Genomic DNA, 27,979 nt, shown 5'->3' with positions numbered 1-27,979 from the left:
GGGAATAGAGGGGCCTGGCAGTCAACACTAAAGAGAGGGGACAGAGCCGATATGTGGGCTATCTAAGCCCCTGGCCTCTTCATTCATTGGGCTACCCACCTTACTGGCAGTGTAGGCAGTGGCTGGTTGATTTTTGCAGGGTATCAAGAAGACCCTTCCCCATCAACTGTTTGGCCTTGCTGATGAGTTTTTTGACCTGTGCTGATGCGGTTGTTGTAATTAAACAGAGCAGGGGATAGTCATTAAACACATTAACTGTCCTCATTGGCATGTACGTGTAGAAATTTATTAGATAATTAAGTTTTGGTGGTGATGATGACCACGACTTAATTTCTATACTGTTTAATATATTAAAAATATCTCTAAGGAGTGTACAGAAAACAGAAGCAGCAACAGACAATTTAAACAAAAATACACATAAAATATACATCAATCAATATACATCAATCAATATCAATTCATACTCCTTCTGAGACACCCTCCCTCTCAGCCTCTGGGTTCTCATCCAGGGTCCAAACAAACGCTCAACTCACCCACAAACGTCTCACAATGAGAAGAACTCCTCAAAACAGTGGACAGCACCCTAGTCTCTCACTCTAGATTCGCTTTTATGGGCATGTCCAAGGGAGATGTTACTTCCTCAGGCTACCCACAGCTGTGTCTCATTCAGCTGCACTCTCCACACCTAGTACAGCACCTTTGAGGAGTTTCCCAGGGGGTCCAAAGGATAGGAAAAGGGCCACCCTCCACTCACAACTATTTCTTCACTCTCTGTTCTCTCCTCCTCTTCCTCCAGAGCCAACCTTAGGCACCTTTAAAGGGGAAATGTTTAGTTTCAGGGCTGTGGGACTCAATGGGGTGATATAGAGGATGGTTTACCACTGGCCCTTAGCAGGGTTGGCTCACTCACATTTGGTTCTTAAATAGACTCCTCCTGAAATTGATTACTACTATCAGAGGCACTATACACACACACACATAATGCTTCAACATTTTTTAGTCATTGCATTGCAGTCTTTCCATCTAATCTGGAAGACATCAAAAGATATTATTCTATTCTATTATTTTATTTTTTACCAATATTAATGTTGAACATTCCATTTTCCCTCCCTGTTGCAATAGATGAATGTTTGATTTGAGGCTTTAAGCATGATTTCCCCATCTGCTATTCCCTCATCACATTCCTGATCAGTATGCTGCTCTGCCTATTCATTTAGAAGATGAGCATATATTGTTTAATAAGAAGGAATTATTTTTAGGATTCCACCACAACCCAGAGAATAACTGATGGCATAACCATGTCAACAATATTATTTTCAATTCTGTAGGTTTATTTGAAATGCACGTTTCCAAATCTGAGTGTCGCAAACAAGAAGTTAAGAAAACACACAATTTATTAAAACTGTGGAGTACATCAACCGGAGTAAAGGAAATGAATTCTGATCTCACATAATATGAAGGTATTTGCACTAAAACACACACCCAGTAATCATGTTGCAATGGCTCACTGCAATGATTGTATTTCTACCTTACCAAATGACTTCTGCAGATGTAATAATTTTGTCTGATGACTGCTTCTGAAATAGCATTACAGTTTCTTACTGCATCGTTATTGGTTCGATACACTGTGGATGGCAATAAAAAGCAGACCAATTGCGAATCGCAATAAGGTACCAGTTTGCCATAGAAGGCAGAAGAGCCACCCTCCTCAAAATCTGAATGGCTTAATACATACCACAAACACTTTCATAATACAAATGCTTCTGATTTCTTCAACCCATGATTCCTGTTCTTCTTTGAGAGCACAACAGAAAATGTAACCTGCATTCTCAGTCTAAACATTGCCCTGTGGACTCCATAGCATGCATACTGAAAAGTAGTTTCAGAGCATGAGTAGTTTCAGATATCCAATAAAGCTGAGTGTTGGAAGATAGATATAAGAAATTACTTCTTCATGAAACACATAGTTAAACTATGGAACTTTCTCCCCCAGGAGGCAGTGATGGCTACCAAATTGAATGGCTCAGTCTCCACATTTGGAAGCAACAAGACTTCTGAATACCAGTTGCTGGAAACCACAGGAGGAGTGAGTGCTCTTGTGCTCAAATGCTGCTTTCTGGTTTCCCACAGGCAATTGTTCAGCCACTGTGAGAACAGGATACTGGACTAGATGGGCTACTGGCCTCATCCAGCAGGCTCTTCTTATTTTCATGGTATACAGGTGAAACTCAAAAAATTAGAATATTGTGGAAAAGTTCATTTATTTCAGTAATTCAACTTAAAAGGTGAAATTAATATACGAGATAGACTCACGACATGCAAAGCGAGATATGTCAAGCCTTTATTTGTTATAATTGTGATGTTTATGGCGTACAGCTGATGAAAACCCCAAATTAACAATCTCAGAAAATTAGAATATTAAATGAAATCAGCAAAACAAGGACTGCAAATAGAGCAATATTTGACCTCTGAGAAGTAGAAGCATGCACATGTACTCAGTACTTGGTTTGGGCCCCTTTTGCATCAATTACTGCCTCAATGCGGCGTGGGATGGATGCTATCAGCCCGTGGCACTGCTGAGGTGTTATGGAAGACCAAGAAGCTTCAATAGCAGCCTTCAGCTCTTCTGCATTGCTCGGTCTTATGTCTCTCATCTTTCTCTTGGCAATGCCCCATAGATTCTCTATGGGGTTCAGGTCAGGCGGGTTTGCTGGCCAATCAAGCACAGTAATCCCATGGGCATTGAACCAGGTTTTGGTACTTTTGGCAGTGTGGGCAGGTGACAAAGTCCTGCTGGAAAATGAAATCAGTATCCCCATAAAGCTCATCTGCAGAAGGAAGCATGAAGTGCTCCAAAACCTTTTGGTAGATGACTGCATTGACCCTGGACTTAATGAAGCACAGTGGACAAACACCAGCTTATGACATGGCTCCCCAAATCAACACAGACTGTGGAAACTTCACATTGGACTTCAAGCATCTGGCATTGTGTGCCTCCCCATGCTTCCTCCAGACTCTGGGTCCTTGGTTTCCAAATGAGATGCAAAAGCGGCTCTCATCAGAAAAGAGATTTGGGGAGCCATGTCATCAGCTCCCAACCTGGAGGACCCCTGAAAGAGATCTTCAACAGTGGTTTCAGGGGACTCTGTCTGCTCTTCAAGGTCATTGACTTATGAGGCATTGGCTTTGTCAGTGGAGGACTTCATGCCTATATTGGGCCGGTGCTAGACATGACAGGGATGCCATTTAGATCAGCCCCAAGACTCAGTTGTTATTGCCTCTTATTGCCACTCACCCCAACATAACATGCAGAGTTTGTGAAAGCATGTGAATGGAAGGGTGGGAGGCTAAGTGCCCTGCACTGAATCATTAAAAACTGAAATAAGACTGGGCTCAGCCTCAGTACTACCATGTCAATGAAAACTAGACCTGTAATGTAACAATTTACCCACAGTGAAAGCAATTTGGAAAAAAATACTATGCTGGTGAACAGGTAGGCACATAGTTATCTATCATTCCTCTGTTTGCTGTTATTTGAATAGTGGTACTGTGCTACTCTGCTGCATTTTTTAAAAAAAGAAGTTCCATAGATTTGGTGCCTTCCTGTTGCATTTCTATAGCCCAAAGAAATACAAGGATGCCGTTTGGTAGTCATTTCATTACTTTGATTGAAGACTTTTCTAAAAGAAAAAAAAAATGAAAGAGAACAAATCTTAGCCTGAGACCTGTTTTCCCCGCTTCCTGTATCAGGCGCTACACATTCCCTGACATGAACTCTTTGACCAGATCTCCAAGGGCATCATTAACTGTACCTTGCGTAGGAATGTTTTGTAGTGTAGATATAGTTTACAGCAGACTCTGTGCCTTTATCCTATAACAAGCCAAAGCCAATTACAAATAATGAGACATAAGCTGGAGGAGAATGGGGGCACGAAAATCCGGCATCCATGCAGGGCCCCAGCTAATTTAAGGTATTTCCAGAGTGTCACCAAGTGAGCATGGAGGCTTATGGGCTGCCTGTGTTAGTTTGTAATTCATGAGAGTGGCTCAGTCCGGAGGCTATTGCAAAATTGAGTGAGGACAACAATCTGTTTGGGAAAAAATAATGGCTGGCTACATCGTACCGCATTGGATCACACAGCTGTCAAGGTATAATTTCGCCACATGTCACAAAGGTTAGTCCAAGAGGCTCAGTGCTGGGCTTATTTTGTGAGTACATTCAAAGAAATAGTTTTAGCTTTGAAGATAAAACAAAGCAACAAGTGCCCACAAGGTTGGATGGGCAAGAAATGAAGGAAGACAAAAGGTTGGGTTTAGAATTCAAGGATTTGCTGACTTAAATGCTTGGTTCTAGGAAGAAAAAGAGAGTTCTGAGTAGTAGAAGCTTGAATGAAAGATGAAGGACAGGCCTGCATAATATAGTGTCTTTCTGTTGGGTTGCAGAAGCAAATAAAGATTGAGATTATGGTGAACCTATGTAGATTTGTCCCCCACTTTGTCCCATGGGTTTAGAATGGCTATCAGAAATTTCTCCCCAATCCTAGCTCTTCTTCATCCTGGCAGCTCATGATCTATATAGTTGCTATGTATATAACAACATATAATATCCTATCCAAAGTCCAGTATAATATGAGGTGACCACATTTCAAAGAACAAAAGATGAAATTTGATGTAGAATACTATGTATTTGATTCCAAGCACTTTTATCTCTCACTATAATATTTAGCTTACATCATCAAAACTTACAAGAAGACTGCCCATTTTTGTATCAGCACAAGCACTGAGTGGGGCGGGGAGAGCTCTGAAACTGCTGGCCCTGTCGGTAATGTTTCATAGTTCTCAAACCTTCCGATCAGCTTCCTTGAAATCTCCTCCTCAACATGCTATATTATGGATTTGTGATAATGTCCAGCCAAGTCTGGCTACATTGGCTGAAAAGCTGGCAGTTATGATCCTAGGCTTCAGCTTCATGTGGTGCTGAGGGAAATGAAGGATATCTGTAAGAAACCTTTAGCTCAAACTTCAAGACTTAGCAGCCTCTAGGAACAGGTGTAGGGGGAAGTGTGAGGGCAGTAGTGAGATTACTCCCCCCCCCCAATTTATCACTCCAAATAAACTTAAACTCTCCCTGATTCCACCTCCCTTGAATGTGGAAATGACATTGGAAAGGGGACATTTTGTTCATCCATAATATGTATGAAGTGTTAAAATACAGTAGAATACTGTAATGTTACAAAACATAGTTTAAAAGCACTGAAACACATTATTTGTAAATTCTAACTTATTCAGTTGGTCCCATCTTCTCTTGAAGTCATCCTACTACAATACTGGAGAATGAGTTACAGTGGCTGAGTGGCTGAACATTGGACATCACACTGTAAGTGCTATATGGGCTTGTAAGTTTTGCTTTCCCTAATTTTTCTACTTGTTTTCAAACCAGGACATTTCCAGAAATGTGGTGAAATAGGTGTTCAATCTTCACACATGATGGCGGTGTACGCTACCCTCCCTCCCATCTCTACAGGAGAAATATCACATAGGAAGTAGGAACTCCAGGTTTATCATTAAACCCAGCAATTCCCCACCTGGATAGGGCTCAGAATGGTACAATACTGTATGAGAATGTATACTGAATAATAAGAAAGAGTGACAATTTTCACTTATCAAGCAAAACAGCATTTGCCTAATGGTTCACTTCATGAGTAAGTAGCAATCTGGGCTTTCTGCCTAGATATTTGATTTATGCTGCTGTCCAGAAAATATCCCTCTACCCCTGCAAATTATAGCAAAATGGTTTATATTATCAGGATTTTCAGGCCCCTGGGAAACTTGAAGTCATGCAAACAACTTCACTTTCACAGAAGAGAATTAATGACAGACCTGAAAATGCACAAATGAGCAATGACCTAAAATACTTTGCAGTTTATGTGGCAACATTCAGAGCTTTCTGAAATGCAGAAAAAAACAGTTACTAAAAATATCTTAGGATCTTTCAGATTGATTTTGGAATCATTTCTTAAATGTCTTGGCCATAAATGCATATAAGATCTTAAAAGGAGGGTTTTATTATTTTTACATAGGATTTTTTTGGGGTGGAGCAATGTAAGATTGTCTTCCATAAACACGGTTTTAATAATGAGTCTGTAAGTGACTGTGGAGGCCAATTCTGGATCCACACATCCTTCCACAGTGGGGACATCGGTTTCCAGGTGGGAGTTGATCACAGTGTGGATTTGCCAAGCGTGCCTTCCTCTTAGCACACTTCTCCCTTGCGTCCTGAGTTTGAGTGTCTTCAAAGCCCATGGAACTTTTGGTAAAGGCTGTTCTCTAATTGGAGCGCTCACAGACAAGTGTTTCCCAGTTGTTGGTGTTTATGCTACATTTTTAAAAATTTGCCCTGAAACAGTCTTTAAACCTCTTTTGTTGATCACCAGCATTACGTTTTCCATTTTAAAGTTCGGTATAGAGTAGTTTCTTTGATCGCCAAAGAGATTGCACAATATACCAGGTTATTGAAGTACCGGGTTACTGAATGAACAAGGGGTTGGCAATGCTAGCAGGTTGCATGCTCAGAATAAAAATAGGTAGATAGATTAGATAGATAGATAGATAGATAGATAGATAGATAGATAGACAGAGATAGTATCCCACACATATGACTGGGTTGCCCCAGCCACTCTGGCAAGTTCCAACACATATAAAAGCATAATAAAACATTACAGATTAAAAAGCTTCCCTATACAGGGCTGCCTTCAAATGTCTTTGAAAGATTATATAGTCACTCATCTCCTTGCCAGCTGATGGGAGGGCATTTCACTTTCAAGAAGGCCCTCTGCTTGGTTCCCAGTAGCTTCACTTCTCGCAGTGAAGCTTGCAGAAGACCCTTGGTGCTGGATCTCACTCAGTGTTATGGTGAACAATTGGGGTGGAGACACTCCTTCAGGTATACTGGGCCAAGGCTGTTTAGGGCTTTAAAGGCCAGCACCAACACTTTGAATTATCCTCAAAAATGTACTGGGAGCCGATGCAGGTATTTCAGGACTGATGTTATATAGTGTCTGCAGTCACTCCCAGTCACCAGTCTAGTTGCCACATTCTGGATTAGCTGTAGTTTCCGAGTCACCCGTTTTTCTTTTCTCCATTAGGGCTATGGTGCAACTTTAGGTCATATTACAAAGGTAAAATGATATGTATATGTGTTTGAGAAATGTATATGTCCATCCTCTAACAGCTGCATTAAAGCTTAAAAAAAAGCTTAGAGATGTGATCTCAGATAGCTCTCATGTCTGTTTTGGCCTCTAGGGCCCCATCTCAGGAGTTCAATAGTCAATCTTCCTTCCTAGGGAGCTCTGGGAATTGTAACTTTGTGCAGGAAAGGGGGTCTCCTAACAACTTTCACCACCCTACAGTTCCTAGCATCCTTTGAGAGAAGCCACAACTGATTAAAGTTGTGTGATACTGTACAATACAGTACAGAATAGGCCTAGGTATGCTTGTCTTTTAATGGAATATGCCTTGTATGGTTTTTATCACTTCAATAGACTTAATGTTCATTTCATAACAGTATAATACATAAATGATATAATTAAGAGGATGGCAATGTTAAGTCAAAATGCTGTTTTGAGTTTTAGTGTTAATCAAAAACATGGTCATTTACATGTTTTGCAATCAAATGTATGTGTATTGCAAGTTACATCCACTTACTACTTTTATAACAGTGATTTATCCAATTTATTATGCTTTGAAATGACAAGAAATAATCAACAAGAAGCATTAAACTGTAGCCTTCAAGCTTATTGAAGCATAATTGAATGACAACTTATCATGTCAAAAAGGTTCATTTTTGCTGGCATAGAAACAAAGCAAATTATTAAATCCATGTTTTTTTAAGCATAAAATGCTAGTCTAGTCTTATTTTTGTTTTCCCTCTTAATTAGCTGATAAGTTCTTCTACCAAAAACCCCATCAGCTTGAGAAAGTTAATTTAAAGTCTTCATTTTCATTTAAGTAGCCAATTACATGCAATATGGAAGATTTACTAATGGCAAATGTTCTCCAGTTTTGTTTGAAAATGCATGTAAACTCATCCTTATTTTCTCTTGTTTTGGAAGAATAATCAAGCAATGCAATAAGAGCACTTTAATTTAACAAAGCAGTTTCTTAATCCTTTCCATCAGTTTAATTACACTGGTATAAAAGAGAATAAAATTGATTTCCTGTTCACCCGTCCTACACTGATAATGTAAGAACCTACTTTATCACTTTATGTATTGATGAAAGCATACATTTAAATAAACATATACATTGCTGAAACTACATTTTAGGTCAGGAAAAGAAATGTGGTCTGGGTATGGAAGCACGCCAGAAAACTGCTTAAGGTTTGCAAGTGTTGCCAGTGTCAGTCAACTGCTTTGGGAGTGGGAAAATGAATCTCTTTTCCATATCAACAAGGATGATTTCAGGGAGAACATAGATTCTGATTCTCAATGCCTTCCAATAAGTGATCATTGCTGTCAAAACTGGAAGAATTATTTATTCAGCACTACAGTGACTTCTACCCCAATTTTCTCCAATAGCATAGAAGGATTCCCAAGGCCAAGGATCCATAAAGACCTTACTTTAGATACCAGCTGCTCACTACTGGCTATTTAAATGTATCAGCTTCATCTTGCCACACAGTATGGAAATCCCCACACTATTACAAAACTCAGATAAAACTAAAATTAGAAACTGAATAAGCTTACCTCCTGAGCACTGCCACTTTTATGTTTGCTGTTCTGTCCAAGCCCTATAGAAATACCAAACTGGGAATGAAAACTAGAATTGCAAGAAGGCATCAATTTCTCTTCTGACCCACATTCATCACATGCAGCCCTGTTTCTGTTCTGCTGCAGTTCAGCTTCTGTCAGCAACTGCTGTGGTGGAACTTTACCAAAAAGAATTATGTAATTAATTACATCATCATTATGTGATTCCACACCATTCATTTCAATGCAAAATCCAGCCACTGAGATGAAAAACAGATGCAATGCAAATTGGGAGTGGGGAGGTAATCAATTATGTATCATTTAAAGACCAAGAACAACAGCAGCATTGGAATTATTCCATTCCAGATGTGGGAGAAATAAGCAAATATTGGCAATTTCTGCTCCCATTTTCATGAATCCTCCAACATTCCTACCAGGACACACTGGGCAGACAGTACTCTGTCATCTGTCTGCCTTGTGCGTGTGGTTTTCTTTATTTTATTCTCCTTCTAGCTGCAGAGTCTCAGTTGTATCCATACCTGATTTCAATTGTAGGAAAATATTAAATATTTACAAGTTGTGATTATACTTGCAAAATAGCCCTCTTGGTGAAGTTACTTACAGAACACACTTTACTAAAAATACTTTCTCTCTTTCTTTGATGGACTTCTTTAGCCTTATTCTAATGGTCAGGGATGAATGGAAGTGGAGTTCCACAACATCTACAATATCCCTATGCCTGAATTAGGCAGATTCAATCCAGAATGTCAGATTGCTGAGAAAGTTGTGGGGAGGGATCTCTTTAAAGATGTAATAAAATGTGAAACCCACCCACCCCCTACCTTTCCTTTCCAGCCTGGCCCTGATACCAGGGCTGGTGAGGGGCGGTGGGTGCAGGGGGGACAGCTTCAATACTTTGGGACTTACTTCTGAGAAAGCATACACAGGCCTGTAAACTTATGTCTTATGGGAGCACTATTTTCTACAAGCTGCTTTCCTGACAGTGTACATTTCCAGAGCCAGGGCTATTTAAACCAAGCACATCCCAGGGGGCAAATATGCTTAGTTGGAATGGTACAGTACAAAATACTATTTGCCCTCCATTTCTTTTATCCCTCCCCATCCCCCAGCATGACAGTTTTTGGAGAAAAGCTTGCCACGCTTTTCTAGTGAGTGCACAGCAGGTGTGTCAAATATCACAAGCATGCGATATTGACACTTGGCTGATAAGATTTGCATGAAACTATAGTCACTGGAGTCTTGTTTTGCAAATAGACAGCACTGCACCACTTTTATCAATTTCAAAAACACTTAGCTTTTTCATGCATAAAACGTGCAGTAACATTTTCCTAGATTTTTTTTTTCCCTAAAAGAAGAGAGGGCATGGGGGAAGAGAAAAGAAAGTATTTCATTTATGATCAGTTCCCCGTAGTGCCAGGATGAACGGAAAAAAATGTGAGGCATTATAAATCCTTGTTTCACCCCTCTGCATTTATTTCCCTGCAAATGTCTTATGCAAATGTGGAACATTAGCATGCTCTTTTTCAACGCAGAGTCTCATATCTTGATAGTTTCTTCTCCCTCAATTTCTCTGTTTCTTCTCACTTCAGAGCAAGTATGTGTTGAAGGTTGTGCATTATTTTTATTTTTTTTAAAAAAAACTTTAAGTGTCTATTACCCAATTGTTTCCCTCAGTTTTATAGAAACACACAAAGAAGGTACATTTATCACTTCTAATTTACCTGTTCAGAGTTGTCGCTTGGATTCACAGACTCTATATATATAACAATGGAGCAGCTATTGCACATAAGAGAAAAAGCCTGAAGCCTTTCCAAGTACTTAGTGAGAATCTTGCTAGTTTCAGCTACTGGACTGGAGTATTAATTGCCACAGATTCTGCTAATTCTAAGGACTGATTTACCTGAAACATTTTCCCCCCATCAAAGCTTAATGGTCCAGACAATTCTCAAACAACTGCATTTAACTCCATTTTTTCCCTACAAATGAACCTGATATTCATTGGTCAGTCCTCTGATCAGTGGCTTCTTCTGCGACCCAAACAATATCATACATACAAATGAGGCAGATAACAACAGATTTGAGGAACCCCAAGATTTGCAGGAAAAAATACTTATATTTGCTTTAAAATTTTTTTTGATAGCTTGGGTTGTATTTAATATGGTGCTAAGCAGGTAGTTCCATCCATCTTATTTTAAATTGTTTTTATGAATTATAGCCATGTGTTATTTATTATTTTATCTGTATACTGCTAGGACACAGAGAAAGTATTGGATGAACAATGACTCAGCATCTGCTGATGCTCCTTATCATCACATTGTTCAGTTTAAGATCCATGGAAACTTTACTCCCAAATAAAAGTTCTTGGGATCACTGTGTGACTGGTCATGTGGTAATTCCCACAAATAGTGGCTTTCCCATGCTTATCACATCACACACACACATAGACACACACACACACAGAGAGAGAGAGTCATGGTATGTACTTGATTGAAATAGCCTTACACCCTAGGTCACAGGGCCCTATTCTATATTTCTGATCATTCTAATTCTAATCCTGATATCCTATTCATTTTTGTGCTGCTGGTGGTCATTGTTTTAAGAATGCTTTAGAACAATTTTGCTTTAGCTCTAGAGTAGAGAAATTCAGAAATAATCACAGGTAAAAGCTAGGCTGGGTAATCGAGCATAGCTTCAATGGTTGCCCTGCAACTCAGCCTGAATATAGATCACACTGTAGAATTGAAAAAAAAATTTCCTTCCAGTAGCACCTTAAAGACCAACTAAGTTAGTTCTTGGTATGAGCTTTCGTGTGCATGCACACTTCTTCAGATACACTGAAACAGAAGTTGCCAGATCCTTCTATATAGTGAGAAGGTGGGGAGGTGTATTACTCAGAAGGGTGGTGGGAATGGGTGATTGGCAGATAGCTGTGATGAGCCTGTTGACGACTCTTAACGACTGCAATAGGTCTTACAGGAAAAAGCAAGGGGTGAGAAGGTGAAAAATGGCTTTGTCATGTATAATGAGATAAGAATCCAATGTCTTTGTTCAGACCAGGTCTCTCCATGGTATTAAGTTTGGTAATGAGTTGCAATTCAGCAGCTTCTCTTTCCAGTCTATTTCTGAAATTCCTTTGTAGTAATACAGCTACTTTGAGATCTTGTATAGAATGTCCTGGGAGATTGAAGTGTTCTCCTACTGGTTTCTCTGTCTTGTGATTCTTGATGTCCGATTTATGTCCATTTATTCTTTGGCGTAAGGTTTGGCCTGTTTGACCAACTTAGTTGGTCTTTAAGGTGCTACTGGAAGGAAAAAAATTTTTTGTTTTGACTATGGCAGACCAACACGGCTACCTATCTGTAACTGGAACTGTAGAATTGGATTTGGTACTTGAAATGTTGAAGCTGCTCTTGGGTTTTCATTGCATCTTTTGTTCACGGGTGAGTTAATAACATGTTCTTGTTTTATTTATCTTCCTTTTCCATGTGGGTTAGCCACCTCCAGATAAAGTACTGTCTGCTACAGTATATGCAGCTTCTGAGCCATGCAGTACTGCCATCTTCCTTTCTAAGGGCTTTTCCACTCACATGGCTATTTAAAATGTTTAACATATAGCTTTCTCTGCTTACTAGCTCAGTTCAGAAGGCAAAGACAACTACAACTCCCATTCTCCCCATCAGCAAATGACCCTCCTCAGTATGCATGCATTTTCTAGGCCTTAATTAAAATGGAGTTTGTATTTCCTACTTCCCAGATTTGATTTTGCCTCCATCTTTAGTGGCTGGGAGGGAGAAAACTATATACGTGTCAGAGCAATAATTTTAACTCTTGTCTTTAACTTATGCACACTACATTCTCATATGTGCTGCTGTCTCCTTCATTTTATCAGGATGTATTATATATTATATACATATAAATGCTCCAAAAGGTTTAAGAATCTAATTCTTATGCTCCTGGGAGTTATCTTTTATTTTAGCATAAAAAGAGTGTTTAGCTGATAAAAACATAAAAACTATGACATTCAACAACAAAAATATTTAATAAGACCAAGTCTAAGAAAGCACCAAAGTAATTATGTCTTGTAATTACAAGAAATGAAAGTGCCCAGCTAGTTTGCACTGAAATGCAACATTTACCAGCCCGCAGCGAGGTAGAGATTAGCTTCTAATTGGATGGAATTAAAAAAAGAAACAACAGGGGAGTGAATGGAACAGTCTTAAACAGTCTGCACCTTTACATGTAAGGGTTTTCTTTATGAACTTGAATGTGTTCTATGCTATAGTATACCAGACATCCTGTAACACCAGACATCTTGAGAGCTGTTCTATGAGCAGAAGTTAGCACAAATCTGAACACTTTGTTGATGAATACAGGTAACCCATTTACCAATTGTCAACATACCGTGATGTGCATATACTTCCTTGGTATAGTGGGTTGTATCTAACTCTACAAATAATGAAGAGGATTTTACCACACTTCCACAACATCAGTGACCTTATGTCCCAAAGCATCCAGCCATTAATGGTAGTTCTGAAATCAAGAGCCACATTTCATTTACAGAATCACAATTCTATCCCATACCCCCATTCTGAAAAGCCCATTCTGAAAACCCCAAAACCACACCAACCAATCAAGCTTCACATTCCCAGACCCTCCAAGTGACAGTCCTGAATTTTCCAGTGACAGTCCTAGATTTACAGAAGCCATTCCAGCTTCTGATTTCATCCTGGAATGTCCCACTTTTCCTTAGGACATCCCCATTGGCACAGGAGAAATGTTGGAGGGTATAGAGTTATGCGACTGCTGAACCAAGGGCATAAGATATCTAAAGGGAAGATTTTCCATGTTTTATTATGTTTTTATGTATGTTGGGCAGAGAAGAAGAAGAAGAAGAAGAAGAAGGAGAAGAAATGATGATGATGATGATGATGATAACCCTATTTTCATCAGAGAAATGTTGGAGGCTATGCATTCCTAGTCTCACATTTCTAACTCAGTTACAAAGCCAACCTTATATCCACCAACGGAACCATTGTTACTGAAACCCAATCAGATTAAAGTTCATTTGAAGCCTTAACACTGGGACATAAAATGCTGCCCTCACTTCTCTACCATGTGTCTCTCCAAACCCATCATTTTACATAGCACATGGGAAAGCATGGTTCTATAGCTCTGGAATAACACTCCAGAAGGCCCTGCTTCTCCTGGAAGCCTTGGAGTAGCATGAAATCAAAGGCAGAGCTGCCTCAGCAGAACATGAGCTGCAGAGAGATTGATTTGGAAAGAGGTATCCATGGATATCCAGTACCCAGACTGATCTGGGCTTTATAGGTTAGCCAGAACATTGAAGTGGACCTAGGAACATGCTGGTACACTGTTTCTGTACCAGTGTAATGCACTTCTCTTTTGGTATTCTCATGCAGATATTATCCTCTGACTTCAGAACACATCAGTGCCTCATTTTTTATGTCTACATTTGAATTAGGAGAAATCCTATTTGGAAAATGCCAAGAGGTGTCATTTATGTTAGCCAGTTAGTGATGGCATGTTGACTCCTAGCTGAAAACAGAACTGACACATCTAGTCAAGAAAGTGCCAGCTGGATGGATTTTTGCCCAGTTCCTCTCCCAATAGGAGGATGACAATGTGCGATTAATGACCAACCATGTGGAAGCTGCGAATTAGAGTTATTCTGCCGCTACATGAAAGGCACTCAACAATGAATTATTCTTAGCTATCATAAACAGACATTCGGAAAACCTTGAGAGACTGCCACCATAAGACTTTTTGTTCCTGCTACTGAGAATCCTTCCGCAACACACATCAATTAAGCTTGATAAAGCAGAATAAATAAAAGTCACATGTGGTGTATTTCTGACTGACTGCATTGATTTTGTCCTTGTGGGTAGATTTAATTATACAGTGTATCCCAACATTGGTGTTTTGCTTTGGGTGAGGTGTTGTTTTTTTGTAATTTTGTTGGCTCACTTCATTCAATACCTTTCTATTTCTCTGTTAGGGTTACGGAATAGCTTTCACAACCTTTCCATTCTGCAGATTTGTATCAGTGCCAGTGAGTTAAAAAACAAATGCCAATTGTTACAGGATATGACTACAAAAGTTTATATGGAAACTGTAAATGGCTGTTAGGTAAGCCTGATTTTTTTTCCTTCCAAAAATGTTTCTTTCCTCTTTCTTTCTTTTTATCAGTAATGAGACCTGTTCTTTATGGCCGCTTGCATTTACATGGGCATCTTCAATATTTTGTGCACTGTAATGAAGGGGTTTGTCATTGCTTTTCTCCCAAGAAGCAGGCATCTTTTAATTTCGTGACTGCTGTCACCATCTGCAGTGCTCATGGAGCCCAAGAAAGTGAAATTTCTTACTGCCTCCATTTCTTCCCCTTCTATTTGCCAGGAGGTGATGGGACCAATGGCCATGATCTTAGTTTTTTTCATGTTGAGAAGACCCTGATGTTGGGAAAGATTGGGGGCACAAGGAGAAGGGGACAACAGAGGACAAGATGGTTGGGCAGTGTTCTTGAAGCTACTAACATGAGTTTGACCAAACTGTGGGAGGCAGTGGAAGACAGGAGTGCCTGGCGTGCTCTGGTCCATGGGGTCAGGAAGAGTTGGACACGACTAAACCACTAAACAACAACAATGAAGGGGCAGTGACCAGGTACAATCTCTCCAACTGCTCTTCACAGCTTCACAGCCCCATGGCCATTGCCCACTACAGTGTCTTCAGTTCTAGCCTCTACTTTTGCTTTCCTACCTCCATTTCCCACAAATTTCTTCTGTTACAAAGATTTCTTCCCTTCAGCAAAAGATGGGCCAAGGGCAAAAGGTCCCTGCATGCTCTGAGACATAGGATTACAGGGGGAACACACAGCTGACAATGGCAGTTGACAAATCATAGGATTCTCAATATTTTTTGCTGTCCAGCAAATACCAGTTTAATTGGCTAGGATTACCCTTTTCACGTTAAACAGAATTACTTCACTACCTAAGAACCCAGCACTTTCTAGTTAAGACACGAATGCAACCCAGCCTTCAAAAGAAGAAAGAAAAGAAAAGCCTCATTTTAATTTCTCACTACAGGGAACGTTTTTGTTCATTTTCTTTCTCTATTATATAACCAATTATTCAGTCAGGGCTTATCCACACTTACCCTTTGCACCCTCTTTCCAGGCACAGGTCCACACTTTAAAGCTCAATGTCCCAAGCATCCCCCCCCCTTTTAAAGCTGTAGGGCAGTGAACAGCAAATTGGTTGGATTTTCCTGCTCAACTTTAAAAACTGGGTTTTGGCGTGGAAAGCTCCGGAGCAAAAAGGAAAGAAAGTTCTAAAGCGTGGACCATGTCTGGAAAGGACAAGGAATGGCCCCTCAATGGAGATGATGAAAACTATCAGTGCTTTGGCTAACCTTATATCACCTAGCTGCATTTGGAAAGATGTATTTGTTGTGGGAAGTGGAAGTGGAAGTGGAAGAGAACTGAAGGATTGTTTCTTTCCTTGCGTTATATTTGGAAAATATACTAAAATTTAAATAGTAAATAAAACACCAAATATGTCTGAGGCTGAAGATTAAAATAAAATCAGCTATGGCTATAAGGTAGGTTTTCCTAACCTAGCTCCTTCCAGATATTCTAGGCTTCATCACTGGTGACCATTAGTCATGCTGGGTGAGGCTGATGGGAGTGATAGTAAAAAATATCTGAAGGGGACAAGCTTGCAGGGAAGTTACTATTGCATGAACTGTCAACAAGCACTTGCATTTACTACTTCTCAACAGATCTGATTTTAAAGGTGATCCAAAGGAAAGGAATAGACACACTCAAATGTCTCAGCTCTATAACTATTCCTAAATCTACAGAAACAGAAACTTTTTTCATGGCAAACTAATACTGCATCCTATATCATTAACGATCTCTTGACAACAATGGAAAAATTGCCACCCTGGGCTCCTTTGAGAGAGAGGGTAGGAATAATAATAATAATAATAATAATAATAATAATATGCCACTACAATGCTACAGGGTACTTCTAACAAGGAAAAGTGGGGTGTTTGAAAAGCATATATTGTAGGAAAGATTTTACTATTGTTTTTAAGAATTAATAACAGAAGTGCTTCAGTGTTCCTGCATACGCATTCTCTTGCTTGTATTCATTAAAATAAATCTAGATTAATAGAGCTATTTGCACAAAAAGGATTTAGATAGCAGGGAATCCATTTATTTAAGAAGCTTTGATGTTGTAGGTTGAGAATAATAAAAAACCACATTAGTGTTAGCAGTGGGAGAACTTATATACAGGTATTTTGTTTGCTCAAGTACTTTCACAGGAAATGCCTCTAAGTGGATTAGCTGGCAGGAAAGAGGTAGTATGTAGTTATAAGCGCTTAGTTCTTAAATTTATAAAATAAAAATAAAATAGGATCGGTGTTCCCCTTTTGCCTTGAAGGGTCTGAAAAGCATACACTGAATTATGATTTGGAATAATAATAATATCTCTGTTTTTCTAGCCCAAGTACCAACTGCACCAACTGCTCAGTCATTTTTGTTGCTTTTAAAACAGCAAAGTGGTCCCAAAATAGTTTTGTCACTTTGGGAAAAACACACACAAAGGAAACATTGTTAACAGAAATGCCAGTGTGCACTGTATGGTTGTTGTAAAATATGGATGGTTTCCTATTATTTGCTCTGACTTCACTCAAAAGGAACACTATGCTCAACCTGGTGATAACAGAAAAAACAATATAAGGAGGGAGCTGCAGCCCAAGACAAGAGGTGCTAAGGGAATGCCTCTCTACTTTAAATGAATTGTCGGCTGTGCCTCATTTCCAAAAGGAAACATTTAACCCTGAATAAGCGCCTGGAACCCATTGGTATCTTGCACCACTTGAGACATTGGGCTGTCTTTATGATATATGGTTTGTTTACACATATATACAACCTGAGTCTACAATGGAGGGGTTTGCAGACTTGACACCGAAAGGAGGTGCTGCTTTTCCTATGGCCAAAGTCCTGGCTCACTCTCTCTCTCTTCTCTGCTTTTCCATCCTGCAGATTTTGCATGCCATTTCTAGATCACCTAACTCATCACTCAACCCCAACCTTTTGTCTTTCTAAGTAACAGACAGTTGAGGGAGGGAGAACCACCCATTTGCCCCCTGGCACAGAGCCGACCTCTTTGTTCCCAGGCTGGCCTTGCTATTCCAGCAATTGAATCCATGCTGGATCCAGGAATTAGAAGGGGGGCTCAGACATACATCCTATCCCCAACCCAACTCATAACATTACCCTGGAATCTTGCATCACTCTTAGATTGGGGTGGTCTGCAACAATGTGTACTAGAACTTTTATTACAAAAGATGTTTAGATAATCAGCCTAATCCGTCCCATTGTCCATGTGGAAACAATGTTTTGAGCGTTGTACTAAAGGGAAAGACAATTTCCTATTGTGCAACAGTATGAACAAAATGATGATCCTCTTTTAATCTGAATTGTCCAATTCACATTTCTCAAAATGGCAAGCAGCTGAAAGTGCCCCAGTAGATTATTGACTCCATCTGTTCATCTATATCAACATAACATTGGCATGAATCATGATTTTTTTTGTACTGATGCTAAGACAAAATGGATACTTGTGATGGATAGACTTCTGAAATATGATGCCAACCTCCTTTCCTCTCGCTGTATTAAAAAAGTGTGACATTTATATGCATCCCACATTGTAATCTCAGTCTACTGGCAGTTAGAAATGGGATTGCACCAACCATACAGTCAGAGAGTTTGCCATGTTTAAAATGCTGGTCACTGCTAGGGCTTTTGTTACTTTTGCTCTGGGGTCAACTGCTATAATAGCATGAGCCTTGCTAAATCTTCCAATTTCAAACAGAGAGAGTTGTCAAAAAGCACAATCAAATAGATGAAAAGCATGTCAGAGGGAGAAGATCAAAGACCAAAGGACAACCACCCTCACCTCAATGTTCACAGTTAAGACTCATTGTGGCCTCTTCATGAAGGAAGCGTTATACCAGGAGAGAGCAAAGTGGCAGGCCGTTTCTTATTACCTCTCATCCCCATGACAGAAACATCTGAGAGGGGCTGACTAAGTAGTTGAAGCTGAGAGTTGTTGTAACTATTGTGACTTTACCAGTCTTTCCATCTGATCTTGAAAAGATCACTTTCGTGCTTTGTTTCTGTGACTGTGTGAAGTTTGTGAGAGGCAGCAACCAAGAGGGGCACTGGCTATAACCAGGTGAGGATATACTCTCACATCTTTTAAAGTCCATGAGTGTCTCCTTCTCAAACATCTACTCTAGAAGTAGCCACAGTGATGTTTTCCATGAGTTATGGACAATAGCCCCCATCAGCTGCAGCCAACATGACCAATGGGCAAGGATGACAGGAGTTGCCATCTACAATGTCTGGAGGCTACCTCTGCACTGTCCTTATGCCATGTATTCAAAATATCAAATTCTATGTGTAGACTGAGAAAGGAATATTCAAAGTGTATATATATTCTAATTCAGTTTGCATTACAGTGGTACCACAGGTTAAGTACTTAATTCATTCCAGAGGACTGTTCTTAACCTGAAACTGTTCTTAATCTGAAGCACCACTTTAGCTAATGGGGCCTCCTGCTGCCGCCACGCGATTTCTGTTCTCATCCTGAAGCAAAGTTCTTAACCCGAGGTACTATTTCTGGGTTAGCGGAGTCTGTAACCAGAAGCGTATGTAACCAGAGGTACCACTGTAGTAGTAAAAAGATAACTGAAAAGGTCTGTTCAATGTTTTGACTAGCTAGTAAGACCAATTTGGGGGGCGGGGAGAGTGAGAGAGAGCGAGAGAGAAAGAGGCGGGGGGCTTGATCTGCTTTTCAGTTCAAGTCCTAGTCAAACCCAATCTGAACTGCAAACTTAACTCTGCCTTTATTTATTCCAGTGCAGAACCTGAAACATTATTCAAATGCTAAAGCAGCAGGACTCCTTAGATGTGACTGTGAACAAGACAAAAACGAAAAGAACAAGTATGATATCATAACACCATCCATCACTCATTACAATGATAGATTCAACCAGCAAGTGGTGTCAGGATTGTGACCAAAACAACGCTGGAGAGAAACAAGCAGGGACATGCCCAGGGCATGCAGAATACTAACTGCCTCCATGAAAAAAATTGTCCAGTAGTGACCAAGTATGCTCAGTGGTTACAAAATGTTGGATGTTGTCGTGCTTTTCTCTGTTGGAGTGGTGATGGAACACAGTACCCTGAAAAAAATGCATGACTGGATGCCTAAACAAGGTAACTCCACATTTGGTTGCAGGTTCCCCTTGTTATTATTCATTATAATCTTGTTATATTCCTATGGGGCATATAAAACAAAAAGGAGGCAGAAACACAAAGAAATGCAAGAACACAATGTAGTGCTTTATGGTGTACCTAAAATGTCTAAATGTATCAGAGGTGAAAGACTGGAAGAGGACCATAATTGCTTTCCATCCTCACTAAAGCAGGAAACAGAAAGGTTCGTTAATTTGTTAAACCGCTTGGCCACATTTTGCTTTGAATTCTACCTCACTTGAGCTGCCATAGGTCACCAAATGAGTCTCATCAGCACAAGCCCTGCACAAGGTCTTCTGTTTGTGCAATGGGGCTTTCCCTCTCATTCCCCCCAGAGCCCTGCAAATTGGCTCAGGGGGTCAGGAGAACCCTCAGAATAGCGCAAAGGGAGAGGAGAGGGAGATTGTTCCATCTGGCAGGTTGAAACGTCTGCACTAACAAAATGTGCATCATGGTGTGACATTGAATTCCAACCATAAAGCTAAAAGCATATTCAATGTTTCTGTTTTTCCATCGTTTAATTCTCAATTTATTCCTTTTTAGTTTTTTTAATTGAAAAAAATCACTAAACATATGCAAATTTCCATGATAAGGTTTACAAAGTACGCTGATATGTATAAAAGAAGACACTGGGTGTTAGATGCAATAACGTCATAATAGGTGTCTGCCACTCTGTGGAGATGCTCCATAATTTTGGTGCTCAAATATAAAGGCTTGTTTTCATATGTTCAGAAGCCACGGAACAAAATTACCAGCAGAGTGCTTTGTTTCCATTTTATTAAATACAGTAATTATTGTATAAGCAGCATGTTATTTGGTGTGCTTGTAGATGTTAACAGTTCTATGCAACTCAGGGTTCTGAAAAGAATAGTGCTTTCATTCACTTATAAATAACCAGGTTGTTCCATTTATAGAGTAGACGGAGAGATCAAAGACCACTCAGTCTAACAACAACAAGCGGAAGCCATTCATTCTGTTTTCCTAGTGGGCCATCCCTCTCATATTAAAGTACACAGCACTGATTGAAAAAACCCCATCATGAATGTTGTTTTAATTGGGGAAAATATCACATGCAAACAGCAAAGTTTCAGATCTCACCATTGCTGTAGGTGAGTGTAACAAGAAGTGGGAGGAATGACCGCTCCCCACATCAAATGGGAGGCGTACTTTGTATGGACGTGTGCAGCACCCCTGATCCTACACGGCTCCTAGCAGTTTTGCCTGGCATCGCCCTCCCCCCCCCCTCAGCTGGATAACTGCAGGTTTCTGCCCCACCCACACAATAGACAGTGGAACTTAATTGTGGGATCACAGTCGGCTCCAGAGTTTCGTGAGTGGACATCACTGGAATTCATCCTACATCTGGAGAGGTGAGACTGGGGCCCAACCCTCATTAGCCTGGCTGGGTGGGCCGCAAGGAAGGCCTTGCCGCATCATGCGACTTTCTCCCCCCCCCCTGTTTCGGCCCCTTGGGGGTGGGGGCAGCGGCAGGGGCCTTCCGGCCACTTCCCGCAATTCCGGGGGGCTGGGCAGGCCACGGGGGGGGGGGGCTCGCCACGTGGGAGCTGGTCTTGGATTGGGGGGGATCTCCGCCTGTCCACGCAATGACATACAATGGCTACCTGTCTTGAGAGATAAGGAGCAAAGTGAATCAGTTGTCTGGATTTTCACAATGACATGAAAGGACATGGTCATGGCTGTCAGTAAGAAGAAAGGGAAGGGAAGGGAAAGGATGAAAGGAAAGGGAAAGGGAAAGGGAAAAGACAAGACACAGAGAGTGCTCCTGTGATGGATAAATGTTGGATCATCCTCCTGGAGACCCTGCAGTCAATCATGGCAAGGTGGAGAAACAACCAACCAGGAGGGAATGGGGCGTAAAAAGGTAGAATGTGAGAATTCAACTGCCAGATAGAATTTGGCTTAGGATGTAGCTGGGTGCTTAGGGGTTTATTAGGCAGGACAAACTCATTTAATTTCTTTAGGACAGTAGTTCTCAAACATTTTTCCTCTGGGCCACACTTTCAGAATGAAGATTGGATCACATCACACCAAATTTTTAATTGATAAGTGGGATCATCTTTAAGGATGGTCCTGGTTGCGGGCAGCCCCCAAGCCAGTTCTCCCCCTCCTGGCATGGGCGGAGTAATGCCGTCATGCCAGGGTGGCACCACGATCACCTCGGCTTCTTGGCCAATCACTTTTGTGTGGGGTGATCGTGGGGGGATATAAAAGTGGCAGCATGACGTGTGCCAGGCACCTACTTCCAAACTTGCAAAACATGTCTTTGTTTAAAGTATTGTTTTATTAATGGCTGGAGAGGAAGGAGGACAATGTTCTTTTAAAAGGGGGGAAAATCCTGTGTCCCTGTATACAGCCTTTAAATTATGGGCATGTTGGTTCATGGTCAATCTTTGTGCTGCATTAACTGTTGAATCAGATCAATTTCTGTGAGTCATGGAGTTTCACAGGAATGTCTTTCTGCTCTTCCTCCACTATGCATCTTCTAGGAAACAGCAATATAAAGCTGTCAATGCCTCTAAAAATATACGTTTCTATTTGCTTTTGGTGGACTTGAGATTGCTCCGCAGCCATCCTTGTTTGCTCTTTTGTTCACAAGCACTAATATGCCCAGAATAAAACAAAAGACCAGGTAAAAATGTCTGGTCAGTACCTTGAAAATAATAAATAGTACTTCAGCAGATTTTCACCTGTTACAAGACTACTGTTTACCTAAACAAAGGTGAGGGGAAATGTGACTAGAAGAGAATAACTATTTTCCCAATTGAGCTAAGATCCCATGTAACATATGGACCAACTGAGTTAGAAATGTCTAAGAGTACTCATTTCTCTGTATTTCCATTAAAAATGCCTCCTAAGGAAGAATTTCCCAATTATCTATAGGGCACAAACATAGAAAAATATAGGTGGAAAGTCAAAGATTTATAATTATAATTTTCGATTTAATGCTGGAGCGAGGCACCCCAGATACAGAGGGCTGGATATAGCCCAGAGCTAGATTTCATACTGCTTTTTGAGTCTCCATCTGACCACCTGCCTTTCAGCAGGGAGGGGAAAGGGCTTTGATGTTGTACAGGTTGTTCAAACTGAAGCTTTTTCTCTCCCTAGAAGTTCTATCACAAGCAGATTAAAGCAGTGGGCAAATTTCTCCGCAGACTTGTGTTCCTCACAAATATACCAAAAGTAATTTATGCATTCTGCCACTGATAAATGCAATTGCATTTTAAAATGTATGACTTTAAATATTTGTAAGTTGGGACTTGCAGTTCATCTGTGCGTTGGCCTTATTTTCATTCTTCGGCAAGGATTACCAAGATCTTTTTATCTCCCCCCTCCCAAACAGGATATCTATCTATCTATCTATCATCTATCTATCTATCATCTGGAGTTATGAAGAACTAAATATATGCCTTGATTTCCGTGGGGAAGAGCTATGCTAGGGTTGCCATAGATCCAGAATTTCCCTAACATATCCGGAATACTGCAGTCGGTGTTGGTGCCTAGGTACATGGAGCTGGACCTCGCTGGGCTTCTTGCAGCAGCTTGGAAAACACCAGGCAGTTGCGTTCTCCCCCACAAGCGACCCTCGGGATAATTCATCACTCTTCTTTCCCGATGCGCTTCTGCGACATATATCCGAAGACATATGCCCACAACACGTTAGCAGAGTCCAAGCAGAAGCTAGGCATTGGAGGTGTGGGTTTCTAAGATACTTTATTATGTACAAAACAGAACAAAAGAAAACCTGGCTCCTCTCTCCTTCTTCATCTCCGAGAGAGCAGAAAAGCAAAAGTACAGCATAACGGAACAGTGTAACTGAACTTCCGTTCTCATGACTCCAACAGTATGGAATGTCAACACAGACATGTGATGAAAACAATCACACATCCTGCAATGGGAGGAAAGAAATCCCGACAGTTGGCAGCAGTGCCCAGGCGGAAATCAGGTAAATGTCTAGGAAAATCCAGACATATGGCAGCCCATGTCGGGAATGTCTTTTTGATCCAGAGTTTTGATCCAGTAGAGGAATCCCAATATTAGTGGGGGGCAGAGGACTCTTTTGATGATTTCCTCCCCCCACAGTCCTTAATGCCACCTCCCATTCTGTTCTAAAGAGTCCCACTGAAGGCTACAAGGGGAGGGGAAAACTGGCAAAGGTCACCTTCCCTCTCTTTCCGCCCAGTGGAAGCATCCCTTAGTGTAACTCTGCTCTGGCAATGCTACTGTTGTTTGAAGCAAAGTGTGAATCCAGTCCCATATCTGCTGCCAGAGCCTGCTCCATGGGTTCCAATCCTGGGGTTCTAAAATATGAGGTTTTGGTTGGGGAAGAAAGCTTACAAACCCACTGCCCCAGCACTAACTCTACCTGGTGGTATTCTGAGTTTTTCCACAATGCCCACTGCCACTACCTCACTGAGTATCATAACCCACTTTTGGTTGTTACCCATTACCATGTGCCACCATTTTAAATCTTTGTCTTTGTTTAGCAAGGACACCAAGCCTTTGACCATTCCAAAGCTGTTTTCACTTTTGTCCATTAGCTTTGCAAACTCTGCTGCTCAGACCTTTTATCCTTCTCAAGTTCCTAGTCCTTGGTGAATAGACACTATTTGATACAATTGAGATATACTCTATATAAAACGGTCCAACAGGGCTGATAACTACAGTGCAGCATCAGTGATCCCTAAAACCCCCAAAGCAGAAAGGGTGCATAAAAGGATAACCACGGTTGTCAACTTGTCTCATAAAAGAAAGTGTGAACAACATGAGCATTAAATAATCATTTCTGACAGTCCAAGGCATTTTGTTTAAGACAAAGAATTCATCTTTAAAGTTTATAACACTATTTCCCCATACTTCCTCTCCCTGCCATAACAGGGCTAAACATGCCATCAATCAGAAAACCAACACAGCAAGACCTTGGGAGAAATCACTCTATAGAGGTGACCAATGATTTGACAGATTCATTAACATTAGCACCTGCTGTCACTGTGAGGATCACATTTTTTTTAAATAGATACAATTTAACGAGGATGTAATTGCTACAATCAGATTATTCTTTATGTGTCCAATATATGGATCATTACATAATGATAATTTTATGGATAATAATAATTTTGCCTCAGATGTTGCTTTTATTCTTGTTGGTACAGTATTTAATATTGCTTTACTAGTCATGTGTAGTTCAAAAACATCTGCAGTACAAATGAATGAATATGTCAATTTTGGTTTCTTGTTTTTCTCATCTTAAGTTCAGTTCTCCACAACTGTTTGAGATGCAACTTTGTCTATTATACACATTTTTTCAAAATATTTTCACTAGTATTTCTAGTCCATTGGACCCACTATTAGTCTCATTTGCTAAATCTGCCAGAACCTGTCTTCACATCATAGCTGTCAACATTTCCCTTATTCCAAATAGGATTCCTCACAAGAAAAGGGAAAAGTTGACAGCTATGCTTCACATGCAGGGGAACTCCCTAACTCACCAAGCATTTGAGACCCATCAGCTACTCTCACCTGGTTTATGGGGGTTTCTGCACATACTGTAGAGGGAAGTGAGCGGCAGATCGTGCTTATCAACCTGGGAAGGTAGCCCATCTAGGAGAATAAGACTGTGACCCTAAACCTCTGCTGCCTTGTGGGATATCTTTGGGGAAAGAAAAGGCTAAGGAGTAAACTATAAAAAAATCTGGAGTGGAATCCCTAAAACAGTTGGATAATCTAGGACTGATCCCAGTTTTATAGCAAGTATGTTTTTGCTTATCATCCATTATACAAAACATGTCTTATAATACCTGCAGCTCATTGTGGTCTTTAGTATATCATGTATTCTCCCTGTATCCACTCATTTCAAAGCAGAGAAACATATATGTTGCTTGACACCCGCAGATGAGATTTATTTATCTGTAACCTTCTCAAAGCAGCTTCCCAACCCCCAGAAGATGTTTGCACTTGTGTGATATTGGAGGATGTATCAGAGGAAAAATATCGCAAAACAAAGCCATAAACCATGGAAGGAAAAACGACAAATATGTTTCCACACTGTGCAATGATGGTGATATCCAAGTGTCATTAACTTTGTGTCTGTTCATAGTTTCAAATAAGAGGTTATTATCTGAGCCAAACATGGCTCATAAGCATACTGAGGTTTATTTAAAGCATTAAATGCAGAAAAATCCTTCCTCCACCTTCACACTTAAAAATATTGTTTATTCCATCTCCAGGCTGTAATTTTCTAGATGCCCTGGTGTTTATTTCCCCCCTAGTCAACAGCATCATTCAACTGTATTATCAAATAAATATAAGACAAAACCACAAAAACTTCACACAACAGAGTTAAATGTATGAAATGCTAAATTTTGATATGCCAATGAAATCTTAGTAAGATGTGCTAGCATATCCAAAGTGTAAAGCGCATATGAGAAACACAACTAAGTACTTGAAAAATAACACCTTATAGCAAAAAACACAAAAAGGGCGAATTAAGGTTGCAAAGGCAACTGCCAATGTATTAGCCTTTTCAAAAAACTTTCAAGTTGTTGACTTAACAACCTCAGTAACAGCCCTGTAAATGTCATTTTAAAACATGCAATTATCTAGGTTTTCCTAGGAACAGCAAAACCACAAATCTATTATGTATTTAAAATATGCTTTTCAGAGATCCTCTGTGAGAGCTTTAAATTAAAGATAGAAATAAGGAACTGGTATTGGAGATATTAATATTGCGCAGTTTGAAGTGACTGGATGCATGAAAACTGACTCCCTTTGAAAGGAAGCATTGTCGAGACCGATTAGATATTATTCAAAAACTTTACTTGCAGAACTTTCTTCATAACAGAATTAAAACATCAGATGATACGTCCAAACAGTTTCATAAAACATAGGCTTCTTCAAGCATAGGCTTAGCATCATCTTAGAAATAAAATAACTTACAACCAGAGCTTACAAACATAGCACTTTTGCGCTCTCTCTCTCTCTCTCTCTCTCTCTCTCTCTCTCTCTCAGGTTCCATTTTGCTTACACTCCAGCCCTAAGGATGTATATTCCTGGACAGCCACTTATACCTCCTTACTCCGCAGAGCCTGGGAACAAAGGCAACTCCCTTCAAAATGGCGATTTGAAATTCAATAGCCTCCCATGTGGTCTAAGGTTAAACACTCACGTGTTAGCTAGCAGAAAACAACAATAATTATCAACTCAGTTAAAGCTCAGTGTCCCTTTCTTGGCCCATGGAAAATCCCCGTGTTAAAGCCTTCAGTAATATACATTTAGACATTCACCATTTCCATGTTAATTAAACCAATTATACTTAACAATTGGAGCAGGGCAGTGGAAAAGAGAAGGATTTAAGAGGTGGGAAGGGACCTGCCTGCTTGCCTCTCAGCTTCATAGAGGCAAGCTCTTGGCTAACTTGAACTGATGCGGATTGGAAGGATGTCCAGGCAGGCAGGTGACTTCTCCTAGACAGGTGAGGCATGATAAGATAGATAGCTCTTTATAATTAATATATAGTTCAGGAAGAGGTAATACATGGCTGGCAACCTGATCTGGCCCCTCTCAAGTAATTTTTTTCTGCTCTCTCAGATGCTGGTGACTGCAAAAGGAAAAACATAAAGCAGACATAGAGCATACAATTACCTGGGCACAATTCAAAATGTTGGTTATGACCTAGAAAGCCCACACGACTGAGGTCCAAGCTATCTGAACAAGCCTGCCAAGGTTTTGGTATATTTGGGGGAGGTCCTTCTCGCAGTCCTGCCACCCCCACAAGCACGCTCGGTAAGGGTTAAAGACAGGGCCCTCTCTGTGGCTTTAATCCCTTTCTAGAGAAATTACACTG

The 27,979-nt window shown here is 40.4% G+C and overlaps 1 protein-coding gene across 6 annotated transcripts in view; it reads left to right on the top strand.

Moving 5' to 3' along the window:
• The first annotated feature begins 21,422 nt into the window (after positions 1 to 21,422).
• Positions 21,423 to 27,979, top strand: part of LOC310760250 (uncharacterized protein) — a 40,360-nt gene continuing 33,803 nt past the window's right edge. For 5 of the 6 annotated variants that reach the window (XM_083608465.1, XM_083608461.1, XM_083608462.1 and 2 more), the window contains exons 1-3: positions 21,423 to 21,488; positions 23,982 to 24,082; positions 25,015 to 25,079. In XM_083608465.1, the coding sequence (XP_083464591.1) occupies positions 23,988 to 24,082; positions 25,015 to 25,079 (160 nt within the window). In that variant the 5' untranslated portion in view covers positions 21,423 to 21,488; positions 23,982 to 23,987. The remainder of the gene's footprint in view (positions 21,489 to 23,981; positions 24,083 to 25,014; positions 25,080 to 27,979) is intronic. The other variant, XR_014546847.1, reaches the window with a different exon arrangement.

The sequence above is a fragment of the Podarcis filfolensis genome, assembly GCF_964270895.1.
Source record: "Podarcis filfolensis genome assembly, chromosome: 3".
Lineage (NCBI taxonomy): Eukaryota > Metazoa > Chordata > Lepidosauria > Squamata > Lacertidae > Podarcis > Podarcis filfolensis.
Note: the sequence above shows the minus strand (reverse complement) of the source record. Positions and strands in the feature narration are given on the sequence as shown.